At 41.8% G+C, this 25011-nt stretch overlaps 1 protein-coding gene across 2 annotated transcripts in view; it reads left to right on the forward strand.

The window, feature by feature from the left end:
• PSMD1 (proteasome 26S subunit, non-ATPase 1) overlaps positions 1-12523 on the forward strand; it is an 82443-nt gene extending 69920 nt beyond the window's left edge. For both annotated transcript variants that reach the window (XM_055573720.1, XM_055573721.1), the window contains 6 exons: positions 1118-1287; positions 2938-3030; positions 4935-5021; positions 5613-5759; positions 10331-10486; positions 12311-12523. In XM_055573720.1, coding sequence (XP_055429695.1) covers positions 1118-1287; positions 2938-3030; positions 4935-5021; positions 5613-5759; positions 10331-10477 — 644 coding nt within the window. In that variant the 3' untranslated portion in view covers positions 10478-10486; positions 12311-12523. The remainder of the gene's footprint in view (positions 1-1117; positions 1288-2937; positions 3031-4934; positions 5022-5612; positions 5760-10330; positions 10487-12310) is intronic.
• Positions 12524-25011: the final 12488 nt, after the last annotated feature.

Here is a 25011-nt window from a genome sequence, read left to right on the forward strand (position 1 = left end):
AGGCAGCAACACAGTAGCCCGTGGGCCATATCTGGCTTAAACACGTGTTTTTGCCTGCCTAGCAAAATCTGCAAATATTGTCAGAAATCCAGATTCAAGTGTACTTTTAAAAACAAAATTACATGATGACCATGGACCTACACCCCAAGTAACATGTCCTCTTTAAATATGATACGAACTTTTCAGTTTGCTTCAACCGTACTGCTTTCTCATTTGTTTACCTGACCTGTTCCTAAAGACATTCATGTTTGCAACCTCCAGAGCATCCTAGAATCCCAGCCTTACGAGGGCCTGTAAAGATGTAGCTAACTGACACTTGGCCCTTAGTCCTTTTTTACTAGCTTTCAAACTGTATTTCTCTGTACTCCCTCAGGGGGTAGTCTAGGAGACATGGCAGCTGGTAGATTAATAGGTCAGGTTCAAGCCCAAAATCTCTTCTGATTTAGTAGAATTAGCTCTGATTTGTTTTATATATTATGCTTCCTCCAAAAATTTTTTAAATCAAATCAAGGATTGGATATTAAAATTTTTCTTTTTTCATGGTAGTGCTCTAGTGCAGATGGTCAGATTCAAACTCTCATTTTGCCAATGGGGCAAAAAAAACCTTTTAGAGGTAAAATGATTTGTATAAGATCACAAGCCTAGTTAATCTTGGTGCTACCTGCGTTCAGACAATACTAAAGCAGAAAGACAAAAATAAGCAAACAGTATCTACCTCTTGTCTTATGCTGTTGTTTGCAAATATGACATGTACTAAAATTTTACTTTTAGTTTGTACATTAAAAGCCAGTGTATAATATAGATTAATATTTAATTTAGCATACAAGTTCTGATGTCCTTCAGGCTTAGTTTTTTAAAAAATGCCTAGTGTATGTTTGTGTGTATGTGTGTGTGTGTGTGTGTGTGTGTGTGTGTGTAAAGAAGTTTTCGATTACCCTGAGTCCAGCATTTCCTTTTGGAGACCCTTGATAGATCACTGGCTAATTCCAGTGACTTCATATTAGATTTTATGAACTATACTCTCAAACTAATCACCAAATTCTTTTCTAGTGCAGTACTTAGAAATTGTAGTTTGCTCTGCTAGATTCATGTTCGTGATTTCTCTCCTTTTCTGCAGGTGGACATAATGTCACGATCTCCTTGCAGTCCAGAACTGGACACACCCATATGCCTTCTGTGGTTGGCGTCCTTGTCTTTACCCAGTTCTGGTTCTGGTTTCCTCTTTCACACTTCCTGTCATTGGCTTATACCCCTACCTGTGTCATTGGCCTGAACAAAGACTTAAAGGTATGTTTGCAAGAGCTCAGTTTTATAGAATATCTTCACTATCCTGTTCGCCACCCACTCATGAGGATTTTCATGAAAATCTTAAAGATTAGTTGGCATCTTATTAATAAAATATTTTCCCCTCAGACTGAGTCACCTTACTGAGAGGAGTGTGTTGGTGGAAGTTTTGAAAATTAAGTCTCTTTACTAACAGTGTAACCTTCGGTAAATCAGTTAACAAATGGTGAGAGGGGGCAAAGGCTTTATAATCATTGATGAATTTTATTTAATATTGAAGGTCTGTGAGAGCTGTTGTAGGATTTCATGCAGATAAATGACATGGTGAGATTTGCAGTTTAGAAACATCATTCTGGTATCACTGGAAATTTGTTACAACCGTCTGGGCAAGGGAGACCTAAACTAAACCTTACTAAGAAAGGAAAGTTAGAGACGGGTATGTTCCACTGTTATGCAGTGCTAGAGTGTTTGCTGGAGGAAAGGATTGTTACTAAGGGAAAACCAGATAGGTGGATGTCCCTTTGGTAGTGACAAAACAGGACCAGGGAGGTGAGGAGCCAGGGGCAGTCATAGAATGAAACTAGTCACATAAGTCAAAGACTTAAGGTGATGCATTCCCTGTCATCACACTATTTTGGAGGGGAACGGGGCAGAGGTCGTGGTTTCACTTGTGTCTTTCTCAGTCCTTTGGCCCAGTGATTCACTTTCTTGGTCTTCCATCCTCTCAGAGGCTTTCTGACCTTTAAATAACTCTTACATTTGGTCATCACTGTTGTTAAAATATTCTTTAAGTTTTCAAGGTGGAAAAATTTTAGGTAAAAAAATGACAGATAAAGATTGAGTGTTTCACTGGATTGATTTTTTTTTTCTTCAGTATAGCTGTATAGCCAATTAATTGTCTTGTAAATGTTTCAGTATTAACTACTTGTATATATATATTGAGCAGTTTGCTCTCTTAGAGCAAGAATCTTATGGTTTCCCAATCTCTAACATTGTGGTTAAACATACAGTGTAATCTTAGGGACTTCTTCCTCTGGCACACAGTTTTGTGATCTCTATATCCATTCCTTACAATGAAAGTGGGATGGAAAAGACAAGGTTGTTTGTCCTAGTAAATGTCATGCTTATTACCATTCCCTATCAATGCAAATTGGGTAAATAGAGAAAATTTCAGACTAGAGAACTTTAAACCTGGTCACCAAGTAATGCAAAGCCAACTTTTCCATTAGGCTCATGCTAGACTCTGTAGTGTAAGGAAGGGACGTGGAAGTTAGGTGTGCAGATTAGATAATCAGATGATACTGCAAAAAAGGTAACAGTTGATCTGATGCTCACACCATGACTGGGACTTAACCCTCTGAAGCAGGGTGCATGGTAAAATGAAAAATGAAAGGGATGCCTGTTCAAAGGCACAGAGCTTCAAGAAAGTATAGGAACCACAGTGGTTCTGTAAAGCACCTCAAAACTAACTCAGTGAAAGAAGACAGATGCCTTTAAGGGAAGTGTGGTAACATAATTGAATAGCTGTGTAATTTAATGTGAATTGAAACTTATGGCATCCCTTTGCATCTGTATGCTTATTTTGAGTATAGAATCCTTAAACCTTGATTTTGATTATTTTAATAAAGGGGAAGAATTCTCTTATTTCTTCAGATGCCGAAAGTTCAATATAAATCAAACTGTAAACCATCAACATTTGCGTATCCTGCCCCTCTGGAAGTACCAAAAGAAAAAGAAAAGGAAAAGGTAGGTTCTTTGTTACTTTGAGCACCATTTGTACCTATATAGGAGCTGCTTAGTGTTTTACTTGGGTTTGTTTTAAATACTGTTATGTTTTAAAGTAGGTATTTTTAAAGTAATACTTCTTATGGTCAAATCCAGCATTACACAAGAGTATGGAGTGAAAGTCCTTTTCTCCCCTGGTCATCCAGGTCCCATGTTTCAGGAGTCATAATTTGTGAATCCTCCAAATGTTTTTTCTGCACATGTCAATACTTTTTATACCACAAATCATGTTTTCTACATGCTGTTCTGCATCTTACTGCTTTCATTTTAGCGGTTCTTTTAATGTGTATTGATCTCATTTTTTCCAAAGCTGCAGAGCAAGCTTTGTGTGTATATTGTTTTACCAGTTCCTTGTCTGATAGACATTTAAGGTTATTTCTGATTTATCACTGTTACAGATGAGACTGGTATAGAATTTTTATACATGTGTATTTGTGCACTTGTACAAGAATATCTGTAAGTTAGGATCTTAGATGTGGAATTGCTTGATCAAAAGTAATGCAAATTGTTCATTTTTATGAGTATTAACTGAATTTCCTTTCAAAATGGATATAACCGATTTATAGTCCTCCCAATGAGTATAAAGATATTCAGTTAAACTATGGTAAAATTGAGAGCTGTGCTTGTCCCTGTAGTTTTCGCAGTAAAATTATCTTTTATGACACTTCAGGTTTAGGAAAATGACTTTTTCTCTTAAGAGAATATTCCGTATTAGCCAGTTGATTGTTTGCTGTAAATGTTATGGTTGCTGCTGCTGCTGCTGCTGCTGCTAAATCGCTTCAGTCGTGTCCGACTCTGTGCAACCCATAGACGGCAGCCCACCAGGCTTCCTGTCCCTGGGATTCTCCGTGCAAGAATGCTGGAGTGGGTTGCCATTTCCTTCTCCAGTGCATGAAAGTGAAAAGTGAAAGTGAAGTCGCTCGGTCGTGTCCAACTCTAGCGACCCCATGGACTGCAGCCTACCGGGCTCCTCCATCCATGGAATTTTTTAGGCAAAAGTACTAGAGTGGGGTGCTATTGCCTTCTCCGAATGTTATGGTTAAGTAGGGATAATTATGTAATTGACGAAATTTCCAGGTGGTAGGTGATAGTGTCCTTTGATAATAGCATCTTGTTCATCAGCTGTGTTTCAGGGTGCCCCCCCTACCTTTGAGTCTAAAACAAGGGCAGCTTTACACAATTACTGCCTAGCCTTTCAAGGTCCCTGTTTCACTTCTGGTTTCAGTGAGACCCATCAAGGATGATAATTCCAGGTTAACCACTTAGCTACTGTTGGTTACCATTGTAGGGCATCTAGTCCAGTGAGAGAGCTTTACAACCAGGTTTGGAGAAAATTATTGTTTTCCAGTGCTTTCCCTATCAAGTAAAAAAGGATGCGGCACCCAGATCTCTGTCTCAGAGACTTATCATAGCAAATTAACATCCAAGGTATACTACAGATTTAAATTAAAAAATTTAGAGCTATATTGGACAAAAGCCTCTAGCAAATAAAGATTTACCTGATGACTGTAACAGTAAGTTATCCTTATATTCCCAGATTATTTTGTTCTTTTCGATTCTTTACTACCAGGAAACAACAGCATTGTAGAACGGAATTCTCACTGGGCTTGTGCATTTGTGTGTAAGTGAAACTGTTAGTTGCTCAATTGTTGTGACCTTGTGGAGTGTAGCCTGCCAGGCTCTTCTATTCATGGCATTCTCCAGGCAAGAATACTGGAGTGGGTTGTCATTCTCTTCTCCAGAGGATCTTCCTGACCCAGGGATTGAACCTGGGTCTCCTGCATTGCATGCAGATTCTTGACCCTCTGAAGCACCAGGGAAGCCCATGTAAGTATTACAATAGTTTACTCTGTTCACTCCTCTAGGTTTCCACTGCTGTGTTATCTATAACTGCCAAGGCTAAAAAGAAGGAAAAAGAAAAGGAAAAAAAGGAAGAGGAGAAAATGGAAGTGGTGGGTATAACTTTCTGGTAATATGGGTTGATGTAGCTATCTCTGTCATGGTCCAGATTCTTCCTTAGTTGAACGTTGTTATACCTTGTTCTTGAGTTCTTTAAATAATTATCCTGTTCCAAGCATGGAAACTCATAAAATTTTACTTGAAAGAGACTTTAGAAATTAAACTCATTCATGGGAATAATAGTAGGGTACAAATCAAGAATGAGTTCAAAAAAAAAAAAAGAATGAGTTCTTGGAAGGAATGACAACTAAAATGGGTTTTGAAGGGCAGAGTAGGATTTTCATCAGACAGTGCGGTGATGGTAGGAGAAAGAAAAGCCCTTTCAAGCAAAGGCAACATCATTTATTTAAATATCTCTGCTAATGGAAAAATCTTCTTACCCTTTTCAATTAAGTTAGATATCACTCTCACCCCAAGCAGTTACCATCTCTGTCTTCTGAGTCTGGTATCATTTTGGTTCTATTTCCATTATATCTAATCCTAACTACCTTTTACACCTGATAGTTGCTCAGTAAATTTATTAAACAATGCTGTAAAACAGAAGTGAACCTTTATGGGACTATATTTTTTTCCCTCCCCCACAGGATGAAGCAGAGAAAAAGGAAGAAAAAGAGAAGAAAAAAGAACCTGAGCCAAACTTCCAGTTATTGGATAACCCAGCCCGAGTTATGCCTGCCCAGCTTAAGGTCCTAAGCATGCTGGAGACCTGTAGATACCAGCCTTTCAAACCAGTAAGTTACCAATGGCCCTTAGTTATGTACCAGTAGGATGTTAATCTATAAGGCAGTGGAATCTTTATAGAGAAGGATAAATTGCCCAAATGTTGGAAACAGCTCTCTAGTACTAATAAATCTCTTAGCAAAAGTGAACATACCCTTCCATTCATAGAGATTTGGATTCTTGAGTTTTGTGTAACCATTCATCTACCAAAGGTTTACATCATAGAGTTACTAATACAGCATAGTGATTAGGACCATGGACTCTGGAGCTGGACATCCTGAGTTTAAATCCTGATTCTACCACTTTCAGCCTGAGTAATCTTAAGCCAAGAACTAATCCTCTCTCCATCATTTTTCACTACTATAAAATAAGAATTATCATCCCTAACTCATGAGAATGTGATTGAACAACATAATATACAAGCATATACAAGCTTGTATACAAGCATATACAGTTAATACACAAGCACAAGAGTGTTCTGTTTTACAATTAGAAAAGGATCTTCATGCCACTTAATTTATTCTAGGGCAGAAAGTTTCGTGTTAGAAACAAATGCTAATCAGAAATTTGAGCATGGTAATGTCTTTCTTTTTTGGGTTCTTGTATCTTGCAAACTGGAGAACCATTAGTAGATACACTTAGTACATTCAAATCCTGGACCAATCTGAAATGTCATAGATAAGATTTCTAGATTCTTCTGGAAAAGTAAACCCATTCTCATTGGCTTGAAGGTGTTCCCTGCTGATGGTGACAACTCTTACTCACAATTGTGAGTCAGGGTCTTACCCGACTAGATTATCAGGAAACAAGGGCAGAGGATGGAGGATAGCTGTATTTTAATGGAAGAGCTGGAACTGGATGGAACTGAGTTTATATTGCAGCTCTGCCATGTCTTAGCTGTGTGACTGAGACAGCTCCTTAAATTGCTTCCTGTTTGTTTCCTCATCTAATAATTGGAATGGTGATACTACCTACCACTCAGGAATATTGTTAAGATTAAATAGGTTGTTATGTGTGAAATACCTAAAACAGTATCTATAAGTGGTAAATCCTCAGTCAGTAGCTATTACTTGGTGATGGTGACAAGTCATTTCTGTGGGTAGCAGCAGTCAGGCCAGGAAGGATAGAACAGTTTGAAGGTCTTCTCCCACCTCCTATTAATCTTGCATTACTAGGACCCAGTACTACTTGGCCTGTAGTGTTGAATGAATGAATTGTTAGAACCACCAGTGGAGAAGGGAATGGCAACCCACTCCAGTATTCTTGCCTGGAGAATCAATCCCATGGACAGAAGAGAGCCTAGTGGGCTGCAGTCCATGGGGTTGCAAAGAGTCGGACACAACTGAGCGACTTTTACTCACTCACCAGTGGACACATTATATTAGTCACTGTCTAATCTGCAACCCAGCTCACCTAAGTGACATGTTTCTAGAAAATATATTCTAACAGCATGCTTTCGAAACTGCTCTTGCCAGAACAGCTGTATTAGTACACAACCAGTGAACACTTTAAGCGCACACAAGATACCCAGTGATTTTGACAGTTATGAAGAACTAAAGACAGCAAAGTAAATGCTCAGTGTCATGACACCATATGAGGAGGCTGGTTTGCCTCAGCTGGAACTTAAATGATTGTTAAACCTTTGCTCAAATCAGAGGAAATATATTTCCTATGTCTGTGCCTGGCTGGCTGTTGGTAAGACCCCCAGTCATACACATAGCCCCTCAGCAAAGACTGGGAGACTTATTCCCAGTATTTAAGGATCTTCCTCACTAGTTATTAGCTGTCCAGTCAGATAACTGAGAGATTTCAGTGGTCACATACAATAAAAATACTTTCTAGAAAAGTCACAAAACATAACATTTTTTTTTAATGGGCAAAGGATTTGAATAGGCATTTCTCCAAAAAGATTTACAAATGGCCAAAAGCACATGAAGACTCTCAACGTCATTCATCGTAAGGGAAATGTAAATCAAAACCACAAGGAGATGCTTCAGCATACCTACTAATATACCTGTAATCAAAAAGACAGACAGTAAATTTTAGATTAAAGTTAGCAAGGATGTGGGGAGATTGGAACCCTCAGATGGCACTGGTGTAGGAGTGTACAATGTTGTTGCAGCCTCTATGGAAACCAATTTGACAGTTCCTTGAAAAATTAAATGTGGGCATATCATATGACCCAGCAATTCCACTCCTTGGTATATGCCCAAGAGAATGAAAACCATGTCCACACAAACACTTGTGCACTGATGTTTATATCAGCTTTACACATAATAGCCAAAAGGTGTAAATAACTCAGATGTCCATGAAGTGGTGGGTGAATAAATAAAAATGATATGCACAATGGAATTTTATTTAGCCAAAAGAAATGACATAGTGATATATACTGCACCATGTTTGAACCTAAAAACATTATCCTACGTGACAAAAGCCAGACACAAAAGACCACATGTTGTATGATTCTGTTTATTTGAGATGTCCAAAACAGACGAATCCATAGAAACAGAAGTTGTATTAATGGTTGCAAGGGCTGGAAGTAGGGGAAAATGAAGACTGGCTGCTAATAGATGCAGAATTTCTTTTAGATTAAACATTCATCAGAATGTGCTCTTGAATTAGATAGTGGAGGTGGTTGCATGACTCTGTGAATATACTTATAAAAAACACTGAATTGTATACTTAAAAGAGTTAATTTTTATTATGTGAATTATATCTCAATTTTGGAAAAAAGACTGTCTCTATGTGTTTGTGGTGAAGAAAAGAGTGCCCCCTGACTCATCTCCTCTAGTACCCTGCTGGCAGGGTCATCAGGTCCTTCCTCAGACGTTGCGTTTAATCTTGAAAATGGGTTGCATTCCTACTGTTTCCTGTCCATATTAAAAGACGCCTTACAGAGAGTGTGGAGCTTTTGGCAGCAGGAAGTGTCCCATTGCCTCTGTCTTCAGTTGTCACTAGCCTTCTCAGAAAACAGACTGTCGTATATCTTATTTTCTGATTAGAGAATGTGTGAACTCTCTAACATATAAGGCATTAATAAATCTAAACCATGTAGGTATAAAAAGCTCTTCCTATATGTTGGTTATACTGCAGGATTTGGGCTGGAGGATTCCAGTTAAGCACGAAATAGTACTGTTACAACCTAGAGCCATTGTTTCCAAAATGCAGGAAGTCCTCTGCTGACTCTCCATTAGTCCTTTAGAGGTTCATACACACTTTTAGACCATGGAGTATTAAGATAGTGGCCAAGTAACTCTGTTCTTGGGTGAATATTGGTAGTAAAGTCAGGGACCATTCATAAAATGGTTTTTTTCAAGAAAACTTTTTTAGGAAAAGGGTTATAGATTAATATGTATGGATATGTGTGTATTGAGACAGGGGAAGTAGTTTAGAAATGCAGGCACACCAGTTTTATAGCGTGGCAGAGCAGGGTTCTGATGGGAAAATTAGATTAGGTTGAACCGCAGAGATGCTTATACATATGTGAATCATTTGACTAATGTGCTTGGGCTTCTTTTCCTTCCCAGTAATGTGCTTTGGTAGAAATGTGTTTTTTCCAGATGTGCCCTCCACTGTTGACTGATTTAATTAGAGCAGCTTTCCATTTCCTTTGACACAGGCAAACAAATAGAATAAGATTGGTACACCAGAGATGGGCGAACAGTTTGGCGCTTGAATTTACCTTTTGCTAATATGTTTGGGAGAGGGCTTAATAGAATTGCTTCTACATTCTACTTCCCTTTTATTTCCCATCTAGTTTTTCACTGTCTTGCATCACAATGATTTGTAGATTAAAATGAAAAACACTCAGATATTTGTGATATTTATATTGTTCTGTCATTCTAAAATTTCTGGAGAAAAATACTCTTTTCATTTATAAATTGTCTTTTGTGTCCAAAATGATGCTTTTCACACACATGATAAAAGGATCTATTAGATTGTGTGTCTTAAACTTTAGCATGCGTAAAAATCACCTGAGGATCTTGTTAAACACAGATTCAGAATTCTAAAGTAGGGCTAAGTTTTCTGCATTTCTAACAAGCTCTGACATGATAATGATGCTACTGGCCCAGGACCACATGTTAAGTAGCACGGCATTAGAGTGCCTCGTTGGATAGTAAACATTTTCCCTGCAGTCCAGCTAAGGCTAGTACAGTACTTGGTAATGCTTCTTAAATCGGGATGCATCGTCCAAACAGAGCAACGCCGCATGTTCCACCCTCCAGAGCCATTGGGTTAAATTTGAAGATACTCCTATAGCCGACAGTTATCTTTATCCTTTGTTGTGTACACTGGCAGTGCTGTCCACATTCAGTCCTCAGACTAACCTGAAGGAATAGATGAGGAAGATATTATTAGCCCCATCTTACAGTTGAAAAGTTAAGTTACTGGTGTAGCCTCACACAGGGACAAATGTCAAGTTTCCTGACTGTCATCTAGGAGAGTGTAGTTCCAGTTTTCTACTTCCAAATCATTCTCGTTCTCTTGGGGTACCATTTAACAAGTATGCACTCAAGATTGTGGAGCGTTCTGGAAATATGAGTGGAGCTTGAGCATCTTCATTCCTTGCTCTGTTTAATAGCTGTCCATTGGAGGCATCATCATTCTGAAGGATACCAGTGAAGACATTGAAGAGCTGGTGGAACCCGTGGCAGCTCATGGCCCAAAAATCGAGGAGGAAGAACAAGAGCCAGAACCTCCAGAACCATTTGAGTATATTGATGACTAAGGACCAGAGGTGCGTGTGGAGCAAAACTGTGTACCGTGAGAAGTCTCTCTGTCGATTCTTCACAAATGTTTTTACAAGGACGTGATCTCACTTTCCCCTTCTGTTCTTAATCCCTATTTATGTAAATGACATTAAAACTTCTCTTTATTTGACCTCTTCCTGAATATGTAACCACCAATTCCTTTTTCTTTTTTTCTTGAGTCTCTCTCCTAGTCTAGTGTTCTGCCAGCTCTATTCAAAGTGGCTGATCTGCAAACTGTTTTCATAGGTCCCTGAGGAAGGGGCTTGCTCCAGAATGTAACTCAATGCTTCGCTCATCAAAAAGCCTTGCTATTCCCTAACCCCCCCAAAAATAACTGAACTGTCTGTCTATTCAGTAATGGAGTTGATTTCCATTCTGATGTAAGCTCCTTCTTGTGGATCAGTTATAGTTTGTGGACTGGCATTGCTCTGTAGATTACACTTTGAGTAGCACAAGTCTGAATTTCTCATGATTCTTCTCTCTTTCCTTTGGTAATACTTCTGGCTCTAAAAGCCTTACAATTCATTTATTCAGTGAAGCTACTGAACATCTAATATGTATAAGACAATAGTGCTTATTGGTACTTGTGGTCAGTTAGACTGTAAACAAAGCTTTGTCCAGTTGAAAAAGATAATTATTATGCTAGTTTCCTAATGAAGGGGATTTTTAGGTGCAAAAGATTGCAATTTCACAAAATTATCATCTCTTCCTCTATTTCTTTTTCAAATGGGTGTTACATATTTGAAGATGCAATTCCCTGGTGGCTCAGAAGATAAAAAATCCACCTGCAGTGCAGAAGACCTGGGTTCAGTCCCTGGGTTGGGAAGATCCCCTGGAGGAGGGCATGGCAACACACTCCAGTGTTCTTGCCTGGAGAATTGCCATGGGCAGAGGAGCCTGGAGGGCTACAGTTCATGGGGTCGCAAAGAGTCGGACACCACTGAGCAACTAAGCACAAACTGTATAATCAAGGTTCTCTAATCCCACCGTAGGACAAATAGGTTATAAAACAAACATGAATTGTACTCTTCAAAGAAGATAATAGTATCGTTATGACAAAGGAAAAATACATTTTAAATGTCATATTGCAGATCTAGCTCCATAAGTAACAATTAAAGCTTTCTCAGATAAATAATTAAGGCAGAAACCCTGCTCTTAGTAGCAACATATAGTCAGACCCCCAAGAGACAATTTTCAGATTTATAATTTCCATTCCTGCTTTTGAAAATTACCTTTCAGCTCTTGATGGTTTCCTAAGCTTTACCCAACCAGCACACAGCAGTATTAATACCCTGAGCTCTCAGTTTGTGTGCAGAACTGAGCTCACATTAGCCCCTGGCAGCCTTTCACAATCCCTTACTGAAAACCTCCCAATTAAGTCTTTCAGGGCCGTGAACTACCAGATGGCGTAGAAGTTTTCAGTTGAAAATTGGATTCTTGTTAGTTTTTAAAAGGGCAAAACATTCAGTCCAATAAGAATCTGAAACCCATAGTCTGTCTTAGTACAAACTGGCATATTGGGACTGTATCAGCAGGGTTAGGAGCTTGTTTTTTTTGTTTATTTTGTTATGTCTTGGCTGCACCAGGCCACATGCACGATCCTAGTTCCCAGACCAGGGATCAAATTTGTGCCCCTTGTGGTGGAGGTGTGACGTCTTAACCACTGGCGCGCCAGGAAAGTCCCTAGGGGCTAGTTTTAAAGTTCAACGTCTAGTGTCTTTGGGGCGATGGGGGGCGGGGGGTGGTTTGTTGTTGTTGGTTTTTAATGTTTTAAGAGTAACCCTAGCTTCTCCCTCTCCCCACTACCCCAGGATCTTATTGCTCACCTGAAGAAGATTGTCCAGGCTCATATTGGAAATGCCTGTGAGGAAATTTATGCTGAGACCTGCTATTCACTGCATGTATCATTGCCTCTGTGCTGACCTTGTCTGCAAGTCTTTGGTTGAAGAGATGGTATATGACTAGTGTTCTCTTTCACACAACTTGGTTTTCAAATAAATATATTAAGATCTTCAGATGGACAAGGACTTCTTGTTTGTTTTTCAGACTGGATTGTAAATAAATGGATTGAATACTATTCTCCCCACCATGAAACCCCTAAACCCAAAGAGCTGAATCTGATTCCTGGGGTGAATAGGCATGACTTTAATATCAGTGAAGGAGTTAAACTATTTTATGAATTATTTGAAAAATAATGGGAAAAAAATAAGAAACACAACCACCCTTGTTTATTCAGTTCAGTTCATTTTAGTCGCTCAGTCGTGTCCGACTCTTCACAACCCCATGGACCACAGCACACCAGGCTTCCCTATCCAACACCAACTCCCGGAGTTTATTCAAACTCATGTCCATTGAGTCGGTGATGCCATTCAACCATCTCATCCTCTGTCGTCCCCTTCTCCTCCCACCTTCAATCTTTCCCAGCATCAGGGTCTTTTCAAATGAGTCAGCTCTTTGCATCAGGTAGCCAAAGTATTGGAGTTTCAGCTTCAGCATCAGTCCTTCCAATGAGCACCCAGGACTCATCTCCTTTAGGATGGACTGGTTGGATCTCCTTGCAGTCCAAGCGACTCTCAAGAGTCTTCTCCAACACCACAGTTCAAAAGCATCAATTCTTCAGCACTCAGCCTTCTTCACAGTCCAACTCTCACATCCATACATGACTACTGGAAAAACCATAGCCTTGACAAGATGGACCTTTGTTGGCAAAGTAATGTCTCTGCTTTTTAATATGCTGTCTAGGATGGTCATAGCTTTTCTTCCAGAGGCAAGCACCTCTTGGCTGCAGTCACCATCTGCAGTGATTTTGGAGCCCAAGAAAATAAAGTCAGCTACTGTTTTCCACTGTTTCCCCATCCATTTGCCATGAAGTGATGGGACCAGATGCCATGATCTTAGTTTTCTGAATGTTGAACTTTAAGACAACTTTTTTACTCTCTTTCATTTTCATCAAGATCCTCTTTAGTTCTTCACTTTCTGCCATAAGGGTGGTGTCATCTGCATATCTGAGGTTATTGATATTTCTCTCAGCAATCTTGATTCCAGCTTGGGCTTCCTCCAGCCCAGGGTTTCTCATGATGTACTCTGCATGGAAGTTAAATAAGCAGGGTGACAATATACAGCCTTGACGTACTCCTTTTCCAATTTGGAACCAGTCTGTTGTTCCATGTCCAGTTCTAACTGTTGCTTCCTGACCTGCATATAGGTTTCTCAAGAGGCAGGTCAGGTGGTCTGGTATTGCCATCTCTTGAAGAATTTTCCACAGTTGACTGTGATCCACACAGTCAAAGGCTTTGGCATAGTCAATAAAGCAGAAATAGATGTTTTTATAGAACGCTTTTTCAATGATCCGGCGGATGTTGGCACTTTTATCTCTGGTTCCTCTGCCTTTTCTAAAACCAGCTTGAACATCTGGAAGTTCACGGTTCACGTAACACTGAAGCCTGGCTTGGAGAATTTTGAGCATTACTTTACTAGTGTGTGAGATGAGTGCAAATTGTGTGGTTATTTGAGCATTCTTTGGCATTACCTTTCTTTGGGACTGGAATGAAAACTGACCTTTTCCAGTCCTGTGGCCACTGCTGAGTTTTCCAAATTTGCTGGCATATTGAGTGCAGCACTTTCACAGCATCGTCTTTTAGGATTTGAAATAGCTCAACTGGAATTCCATCACCTCCACTAACTTTGTTCGTAGTGATGCTTCCTAAAGCCCACCTTCACGTTCCAGGATGTCTGTCTCTAGGTGAGTGATCACACCATCGTGATTATCTGGGTCGTGAAGATCTTTTTTGTACAGTTCTTCTGTGTATTCTCGCCAACTCTTCTTAATATATTCTGCTTCTGTTAGGTCCATACCATTTCTGTCCTTTATTGAGCCCATCTTTGCATGAAATGTTCCCTTGGTATCTCTAATTTTCTTGAAGAGATCTCTAATCTTTCCCATTCTGTTGTTTTCCTCTATTTGCATTGATTGCTGAGGAAGGCTTTCTTATCTCTCCTTGCTATTCTTTGGAACTCTGCATTCAAATGGGTATCAGATCAGATCAGTCACTCAGTTGTGTCCAACTCTTTGCGACCCCATGAATCGCAGCACGCCAGGCCTCCCTGTCCATCACCAACTCCTGGAGTTCACTGAGACTCACGTCCATCGAGTCAGTGATGCCATCCAGCCATCTCATCCTCTGTCGTCCCCTTCTCCTCCTGCCCCCAATCCCTCCCAGCATCAGAATCTTTTCCAATGAGTCAACTCTTTGCATGAGGTGGCCAAAGTACTGGAGTTTCAGCTTTAGCATCATTCCTTCCAAAGAACACCCAGGGCTGATCTCCTTCAGAATGGACTGGTTGGATCTCCTTGCAGTCCAAGGGACTCTCAAGAGTCTTCTCCAACACCACAGTTCAAAAGCATCAATTCTTCAGCACTCAGCCTTCTTCACAGTCCAACTCACATCCATACATGACCACAGGAAAAAACATAGCCTTGACTAGACAAACCTTCGTTGGCAAAGTAATGTCTCTGCTTTTGAATATGCTATCTAGGTTGGTCATAACTTTCCTTCCAAGGAGTAGCGTCTTTTAATTTCATGGCTGCAGTCACCATCTGTAGTGATTTTGGAGCCCAGAAAAATAAAGTCTGACACTGTTTCCACTGTTTCCCCATCTATTTCCCATGAAGTGATGGGACCGGATGCCATGATCTTCGTTTTCTGAATGTTGAGCTTTAAGCCAACTTTTTCACTCTCCACTTTCACTTTCATCAAGAGGCTTTTGAGTTCCTCTTCACTTTCTGCCATAAGGGTGGTGTCATCTGCATATCTGAGGTTATTGATATTTCTCCCGGCAATCTTAATTCCAGCTTGTGTTTCTTCCAGTCCAGCGTTTCTCATGATGTACTCTACATATAAGTTAAATAAACAGGGTGACAATATACAGCCTTGACGAACTCCTTTTCCTATTTGGAACCAGTCTGTTGTTCCATGTCCAGCTCTAACTGTTGCTTCCTGACCTGCATGCAAATTTCTCAAGAGGATATCTTTCCTTTTCTCCTTTGCTTTTTGCTTATCTTTGTTTCACAGCTATTTGTAAGACCTCATCAGACAGCCATTTTGCTTTTTTGCATTTCTTTTTCTTGGGGATGGTCTTGATCCCTGTCTCCTGTACAATGTCACGAACCTCCATCCATAGTTCACAGGCACTCTTTGTCTATCAGATCTAGTCCCTTAAATCTATTTCTCACTTTCACTGTATAATCGTAAGGGATTTGATTTAGGTCATACCTGAATGGTCTAGTGGTTTACCCTGCTTTCTTCAGTTTAAATCTGAAATTGGCAATAAGGAGTTCATGATCTGAGCCACAGTCAGCTCCCGGTCTTGTTTTTGCTGAGTGTATAGAGCTTCTCCATCTTTGGTTGCAAAGAATATAATCAGTCTGATTTCAGTGTTGGCCATCTGTTGATGTCCATGTGTAGAGTCTTCTCTTGAGTTGTTGGAAGAGGGTGTTTGCTATGACTAGTGCATTCTCTTGGCAAAACTCTATTAGGCTTTGCCCTGCTTTGTTCTGTACTCTAAGGCCAAATTTGCCTGTTATTCCAGGTGTTTCTTGACTTCCTACTTTTGCATTCCAGTCCCCTATAATGAAAAGGACATCTTTTTTGGGTGTTAGTTTTAAAAGGTCTTGTAGGTCTTCAAAGAACCATTCAGCTTCTTCAGCATTACTGGTTGGGGCATAGACTTGGATTACTGTGATATTGAATGGTTTGCCTTGGAAATGAACAGAGATCATTCTGTCGTTTTTGAGATTGCATCCAAGTACTGCATTTCGGACTCTTTGGTTGACCATGATGGCTACTCCATTTCTTCTGAGGGATTCCTGCCCACAGTAGTAGATATAAGGGTCATCTGAGTTAAATTCACCCATTCAGTTCCATTTTAGTCTCTGATTCCTAGAATGTCGATGTTCACTCTTGCCATCTCCTGTTTGACCACTTCCAATTTGCCTTGATTCATGGACCTAACATTCCAGGTTCCTATGCAATATTGCTCTTTACAACATTGGACCTTGCTTCTGTCACCAGTCACATCCACAACTGGGTGTTGCTTTTGCTTTGGCTCCATCTCTTCATTCTTTCTGGAGTTATTTCTCCACTGATCTCCAGTAGCATATTGCGTAGCTACCAACCTGGGGAGTTCATCTTTCAGTGTCCTATCTTTTTGCCTTTTCATACTGTTCATGGGAGTTCTCAAGGCAAGAATACTGAAGTGGTTTGCTTTTGCTATTGCCTTCTCCAGTAAGACGGTAGGCGCTGAGAGAGGGTATCAGAGGGAAGACAGACTGAAACCACAATCACAGAAAACTAACCAGTCTACTGACATGGACCACAGCCTTGTCTAACTCAATGAAATGAAGCCATGCCGTGTAGGGCCACCCAAGATGGACGGGGCTTGGTGGAGAGTTCTGACAAAATGTGGTCCACTGGAGAAGGGAATGGCAAACCACTTCAGTATTCTTGCCTTGAGAACCCTTGTTTATTACTCCAAGAATTCTCTGCATTTTTATTAATGGAATTGAGGGTGTAGAGTGCTGTTCAGTTACTGAGGAAGTCCCTTTAATGATCCAAGGGAAATGAAGTCTACTTAGGCACCTCAGAAGCTTTTTTTTTTTAAATAAGCTTTACTTCTTGGTTCCTTCTTGGTGCCTGCTTTTGACCCTGTTATGGACAATAGGTATAAATTTATTTAACCACAAGACCTAATTGTGTACCCTTTTTTCCTTCTTTTCTAACTTTTTTCACGTTTCCTTTTTAAATTGAGATATAATTTAAATGTAATAAAAAAAAAATGCAGACATTTGGTTCTGTAGGGTTTTTTTGTGCCTTGGCCTTCAATCATTAAAGTAGGTAGTTTCCAACATTTATACATAAATGATTCTTTACTCCAGCGTTGATTTTTTCACTTTGTGATTTAAGCCTCCTGCATCTAAGGAAAAGAAAATTAATCTTAGAGGAAACTAACTCCTGGATAGATCAGCAGTGTCCATTCATCCATCACAGCTTTACTGTTAGGTCTAGGTCTAAAGATTATTGATCCCAAAGGATGGCTGCACTCACTGGTTAATTTCATTGTTTCCCCTCCTTTGTAAATTCCTTGTTTCCTCAATATCAGATGATTTCTATAAAAGAGATTATCTCATTTCCTAGCCTCTCATTAGCTATATCCTTCCTCTTCAAGCTCTTAACATTGCTTGCATTTCAGACAGTTATCACTACCATTTCCCATAATATATGAAATGTTTAAAAAAAACAGAAGTCTCTCAGTGATGTCACTGTCCAAAATTGAGTAGTCTGGGAAAAGTGGTACATTCACTGGTCTCTAGCCAAAGTTAATAAATTCTTTCTAAAATAGTGGGTTGCTCCCTGAAGGAGCAGTCAGCACCAGTTCCTGGTAAGCAGTGCCATTTAGAATTTGTTATCTTGGTCTTAAATCTTAAGGTTACAACTTTTAAAAATGCAAGCTGTTGAGATAAAACATCTATTTGAGTCAGACTGTGATGGAATGGTATCTCTTTTCCTGATTTTTTCCCTCTAGATTTCCTAAGATACTCATAGCATTGAGATAACCAAGGTGCAGAGAAATCTAAAGTGAAATAGAATAGAGTGAAACAAGGTCCTTTATGGAGATGGACAGGAGCTACAATTGACACATTCAATAGAAGAAACAGAAGCGAGAGTGGCAGTGGTTACTCAGGTGGTGGTCGTATGGACGCTGATTCAGAGTTGAAGGCAAGGGGGTGCCTCACAGGCACCAAAAACCATGTAAGCAAAGCACGTCCAGCCTCTTCTCCCCCTTGAGGGGCATGGGAACCCCTCCATCTAGTGATCTAACCAGATACCCAGAAAGGCTTCACCCTTGACTCACGTTTACCCTCTCAAACATCTCTCCACTTCACCGACCCTCCTTCCCCACTCTTCACTACCCATCGTTCAAGTACTTACCTGTCCTTCTGCCTCCAGACTTGCCCAGTATTGCCCCTGCGGTCTTCATTTACTGGCTCCACATTTGTCTTGCTTACCGTTAAAACCCTAGCACACAATGTGCGATCATATATCCTTGGACTCTAATTGTTAGAATGGTGAGAGCTACAACTGAGCACTAAGAACAACTGGGACAGAACCCCTGAGCACAGGGAGGAGATAATTCAAACGTCTCTCGTGTATCTCCTGCAGTGACTAAACTACTAAGAACTGCTTTTCAGGTGTTTTTTTCTTGAAGAACCTTGGCTTTTCTTTATGTGTACATGTAAGATAATGTGTCTGCAGTCTCTAACTGGCATGAGATGATGATAAGTGAACTTGGGCCAAGAAGTTTTCGTGACTTTGTCTCAGTCCCCTCCCCAACATCCTTATTATCCTCATCATAAATGAGATGACACTTCAGCTTTTCACAGAAAATCCCTTAGAAGGTCCTAAGCTCAACTGTTTGTAGCACTCAAGTTGTTTTTTTTTTTTTCCACCCTCTCATTTTTCACAGTGAAGAGCTGGAAGGGAGGGCCCTATCCAAAGCAAACTGCGTAATGGGAAGACGGTAGACCCTGACTTCAGACTTTGGTTCACATCCAGATCTTGTCCCTTAATGGTTTCTTCATCTGTACAGAGGAAATAATGTTTACCTCAAGGTTGTGGGGATTAGATGATAATGGTTAATTATTAAGTGCTTGCTACATGCTAGATATCAAGAAATCACATATATTGACTTATGCTTCACAGCCACCTTGTGAGGTAGATGCTATTATGTTGAGATAATCTATCTAGGTTAAAGAACCTAGCACTAAGCAGGTATTCACTAATTTTTAGCTGAGTCAGAATGGTGTGGTCTACCCCTCATTTTACACATGAAGACACTCAAAAGAGTGAAGTCGACATCAAGCACCATTTTTACAGTTGTGTCTCCAGTTCATCTTTCCACGAAGCAGGTCTCTGGCCTATTTTTTTTATGAGCTTATTTGATCCAAAGGCAGCAGACCTCCTAGTAGCCATTTCTCTGCTCGTTCTACATTCATACTCTGCTCCAAGTCTGTGTCTTCTTCCATTCTCCTAAACCAGTGTGGCTTTTACGAAAGAAATTGTCAACAAAAGCATTATTTCCAGATACCCGTTGCCTCTACGTCATGGCCCACTGCTGACGGGCATTTCCCATCTGTTTGCTGGGATCTGGGCAGTCCTTTCTTTGGTGGTGCATGCGTTCAGTGATTGTAAAGTCAGCGAGTTATTTATTTATAATAAAATTGCATCCAGCAGATAATTACCTTCAAAGATCTTGGGCATTACACAGAGCTGGGACTTGGCAAGTGGTTGGACAGAAAGAGTTTCCCACCAAGCCGTGTTCCCATGACCTGGTGTGAGCAGCCTCTGACTCATGCCGTGATCTTCTCTCAGAAGCCCTGGTTTATGTTCTAAAGATTTAGGAGGTTTACATGCATCCCAGGCTCTCTGCTTATGCTGGGTATGAACCAACCCCTCCAAAACAAGGAATAAACATATTCCTTCCTTTGTTCTTGGATCAGAAGCCTGGTGGAGTTCCTCACTTACACCTCACCGCTAGCCCCAGTAATCAGTCTCTCCTCTGAGCAGCTCCCAGGCACGTATGACACATAGTTGGCAGGCGATTCGTTGTTCTTGAGTGATTTCCTGTGTGTATGGGATTTTTACTGCCCAGCCAGCTTATAAATAAGCTCTTTAAGGGCAAGTTCCAACATATCTCCCAAAGTCCCTGTCACAGTGTTTGAGACAGCATGCCTACCGGCTTCAGACTAAACAAGTGGTTGTCTGAGGAGACTTTACAAATAACTGAGGAAAGAAGAGAAGCGAAAGGCAAGGGAGAAGGAAAGATATACCCAACTGAATGCAGAGTTCCAGAGAATAGTAAGGAGAGATGAGAAGGCTTCTTAAATGATCAGTGCAAAGAAACAGAGGAAAACAATAGCTTCTGTGTGCTAGGCACTCTGTTTAGCACATTATTTTACTCAGATGACCATTTTCAACCCTTAATATTCTAAATGTTACCATCCCCGTTTTACAAAAAAATGAGACTTCTAGAGGATGAGGGTATCTAGCAAGTCATGAGAATAGGATTCAAACCCAGGTCTGTCTGACTACAAAACCTGTATCTTTTGGGTTTGCTTTTGCTTATTTATTTGCTTTTGCTCATTACTCTTGAGAGTCCCTTACCTGCACAGAGATCAAACCAGTCAAACCTAAAGGAAATCAACCCTGAATATTCATTGGAAGGACTGATGCTGAAGCTGAAGCTCCAATACTTTGGCCGCCTGATGTAGAGCCAACTCATTGAAAAAGACCCTGATGCTGGGAAAGAGTGAGGACAGGAAGAGAAAGGGACGACAGAGGATGAGATGGTTGGATGGCATCACCAACTTGATGGACATGAGTCTGAGTAAGCTCCAGGAGTTGGTGATGGACAGGGAAGCCTGGCGTGCTGCAGTCCATGGGGTCTCAAAGAATCAGAGACAAGTTAGCGACTGAACAACAATTGCTTATTTTAGCCACTATGGCAGTGGCTAAACTCAATTCAAGTCCAACTCAGAAATCACTTTAGCCGGCACTCAGGTGATCCTGATAAAGGTGATCCTGAGACCACACTGAGAAACACTCCTACACAAAGGGGCCTCCAGAGCTGGGTCCCCTTGCTGTTTAGATGGGGTGCGGACACAGGGCTAGTCAGGACTCCAGAACCCCTCCAACCACACAGCCATCTGCAAAACCCTCCTTAGAGGACAGATGTCTCTAGAGGCAAGGCAGGACACACCTGGAGGCAGAGTTACTCCCCAAAGGAAAGGCCCCCAGAACCCAAATTGGCAGACCAAGTGGCAGAAAGTGGGAGTGCTGTCCTGCTGGGGTCGCTTGGACCAGTCTCGCTTGTAATACATGTGATACATGGCACCAGGCTTGTTGGCTCCCTACCATCTCCAGAATACCCTACCTTCACCTTGGCGACTGCTGCTCACCAGCAAAATGAACTTTGGATTTGTCTAACAGAATATTCGGAGAAGGCAATGGCACCCCACTCCAGTACTCTTGCCTGGGAAATCCCATGGACGGAAGAGCCTGGTAGGCTGCAGTCCATGGGGTCGCTAAGAGTCAGACACGACTGAGCGACTTCACTTTCACTTTTCACTTTCATGCATTGGAGAAGGAAATGGCAACCCACTCCAGTGTTCTTGCCTGGAGAATCCCAGGAACAGAGGAGCCTGGTGGGCTGTCATCTATGGGGTCACACAGAGTCAGACACGACTGATGCGACTTAGCAGCAGCACCAGCAGCAACAGCATATTTAAAGAGATACTATGCTCTCTTACCCAGAGCCCTGTGGTAGGCATACTGAGGAGCTAAGAGAGCTAGCAGGGGCAGTCACAGCGTACCCAACCAGGGCCCCCAGCCTGACATCCTCTGTGGCTTAAAGTGACCCAGCAAGATCCAAATGCATTGCCTTGCCTGAGCAGACAGTGCCTGTGAGTGGATGCCAAACAGTCAGTCCTTGCCTGGAATCTTCAGGCCCCAAGCCAGCCCCACAGAGGCCTGGACATAGGTGCCTTGTCCTCTCCACTCTGCAGTGTTCTCTGGAGGCTGTGTTGAATCTAGGAAGATCTCAGCCAGCAGCAGGGTAAACCATGCTCCAGGGTCAAACAGGGGCAGCAAGGCCAAATTCCCCATCAGCAGGCAAGAGTGTCTGCCAGAGTCAGCAGGGCAGAGGCCCAGGAAAAAAGAATTTAATTTTTCTTAAAATAATTCAATCAACATATATTTGCAATTCAAATAGTCTTTATGGGAAAAATGAACAAATTATTAGACTTCTTTACATTTATTCCATGGCTTAGAAATGCTTTTATTTTTAATGGCAGTAACAGGGTCGGGTGACAGAGGCACCATAATCTTCTTAGTGCTTTTAATCTCTATTTATTTTATTTATTTATTTATTGACTTGGCTGCAACAACAGGTCATAGTTGAGGATCTATAGCTGAGGCATGTGGAATCAGGTTCCTGGACCAGGGTTTGAACGAGGGCCCCCTACATTGAGAGGGTGGAGTCTTAGCCACTGGACCACCAGGGAAGTTCCTAGAAGCTTTAAATGTCCTAATTCATTCCAAACAGGAACATGTAACCTGTGCTTAGTTCCTCCACGTTCTCAAGCCACTGGTTCAAGACAAAGTCACACTCTGCAGTGGGGCTGACACTAATTGTTACTGTTCAGTCGCTGACTCTTGTGACCCCATGAACTGCAGCACACCAGGCTACCCTGTTCTTCACTGTCTCCTGGAGCTTGCTCAAACTCATGTCCATTGCGTTGGTAATGCCATCCAACCACCACATCCTCTGTCGTCCCCTTCTCCTCTTGCCCTCAGTCTTTCCCAGCATCAGGGTCTTTTCCAATGAGTCAGTTCTTCACATCAGGTGGCCAAAGTATTGGAGCTTCAGCTTCAGCATCAGTCCTTCCAATGAATATTCAGGGTTGATTTCCTTTAGGATTGACTGGTTTGATCTCCTTGCTGTCGAAGGGGCTCTCAAGAGTCTTCTCTAGCACAACAGTTCGAAAGCATCAATTCTTCAGTGCTCAGCCTTCTTTATGGTCCAGTTCTCACAACCATACATGACTACTGGAAAAACCATAGTTCTGACTATGTGGACTGTCTACGTTTGTCACAGCTTTTCTTCCAAAGAGCAAGCGTCTTAATTTCATGGCTGCAGTCACCATCTGCAGTGATTTTGGAGCCCAGGAAAAGAAAATCTGTCAATGTTGCCCACAGGGAACATGGAAAAGCATTGTTTGTGGGGGCAAAGCCAGTGTGACTAAACAAATTGTGGAAATTAAATCCATAGATGACTGGATGTAGCTCACATTTCTCTACCACATTAGAGAAGGTCCAAGTTGCTCATTCCCTCCTGTATTCACTCATTCTCCAGTGAGCTTCTGTAATGTTTGTAGGCCAGCCACCATCTGCCTTCCTTCTGGGAACTGATGTCTGTGCCTTTATTTTTCCCTGAGGGAACTGGTGATGTCCTAGCTCAGCCTGGCTGCTTGCCATCACTCTTATCCCGCAGGCCTTGGTGAGAGGCTCAGGGAAGAACACAGGGTCTGTCAGGACAATCCAAGCCAATAAGACCAATTCTGGAACCTCCTTTCCCACCCCTGGGAACCACTCTCTCCTCTACCTCTGACGTGACCCAGAGCTGAGCCTTGCTGCACACGAAGCCTGAATACAATGTCAACCCAGAGGAACCTGAGCTCAGAAGGGATCCAAAGCATCGCACAAGCTCCAAATCCAGCAGGACCTCCACTCCAGACTAGGAAGTGCCATGAGTGACAGATTCTCTTCTTTGCTTAAACAAAACACAGGGCACTTAGAGTTGAACTTTTGGAGTTTGATACCAAAATATTACTTCAAGAGGAACTGTTGAAGAGGGGTGCTACGGGCTAAATTGTGTCCCCTCAAAGTTCATATATGGAAGTCCTAACCACCCGTACCTCAGCGTATCTCCACATGTCTGTGGAGATGGGGCCTCTCAAGAGGTAGTTAAGTTAAAATGAATTCGTATGGACGGGCCCTAATCCTATGACTGGTGTCCTTGCAAGAGGGGATGAGGACAGACAACACAGACAACACAGAGGTCAAAGGCAAATACGTAAGGACAAGCAAGAGGGCAGCCACCTGCAACCCGAGGAGAGAGGCCTCAGAAGAAACCAACCTGCCGACACCTGATCTCACGTTTCCAGCCTCCAGACTGTGATAAATTTCTGAGGTTTAAGTCACCCGGTCTCTAGTTTTTTGTATGGCAGCCCGAGAAAACTAATGCAGGGGCTCTACTATGGGACCACTGAGGTGACTGAACGGAGGGGGGGTAAGGGTGAGGATGTCACTGCACTCACCCACCAGGAAGACGAGGCTCGAATGAAGGAGGAGACAAGCGATAAAGAGAAGGACATGGATCTGAGAGAAAGTTTAGGCCACACTGACACAACTTGGTCACTGGCTATGATGAAGTGAGGGTAGGGATATCGAGCTTCTTGCTGGAGCCGGATGGCACCGTGTCCTTCAGGGGAGCAGGGGGAAGTCAGAGGCACCAAGTGGTGACCATGAACTTTCCCTGTGTTTGTCCTCACGTGCCCCATGCCTCTCCCCACAGCAGGTTATTAGCTCCTCAGGCCCAGCTTGGTGGATTCGTTCATCTCCCCTCTACCCTCACAGCCTGGAACTGGGCTTCTCAGGACAGGACCCGATCACCCCCGGAAGGAAAGCATGTCCCACATTGGTGGGGTGTGGGCATTTTTAATTCCCACTTGATCGGCCTTCCCTGGAGGCTCAGACGGTAAAGACTGTCTGCAATGCTGGAGACCCAGGTTCGATCCCTGGGTTGGGAAGATTCCATGGAGAGAGGAGCCTGGCTGGCTACAATCCAGGGGGTCATAAAGATTCAGACACGACTGAGCGACTTTCCCTTCACTTCA

This window comes from Bubalus kerabau, chromosome 3 (genome assembly GCF_029407905.1).
Source record: "Bubalus kerabau isolate K-KA32 ecotype Philippines breed swamp buffalo chromosome 3, PCC_UOA_SB_1v2, whole genome shotgun sequence".
In the NCBI taxonomy this organism is placed as follows: Eukaryota; Metazoa; Chordata; class Mammalia; order Artiodactyla; family Bovidae; genus Bubalus; species Bubalus kerabau.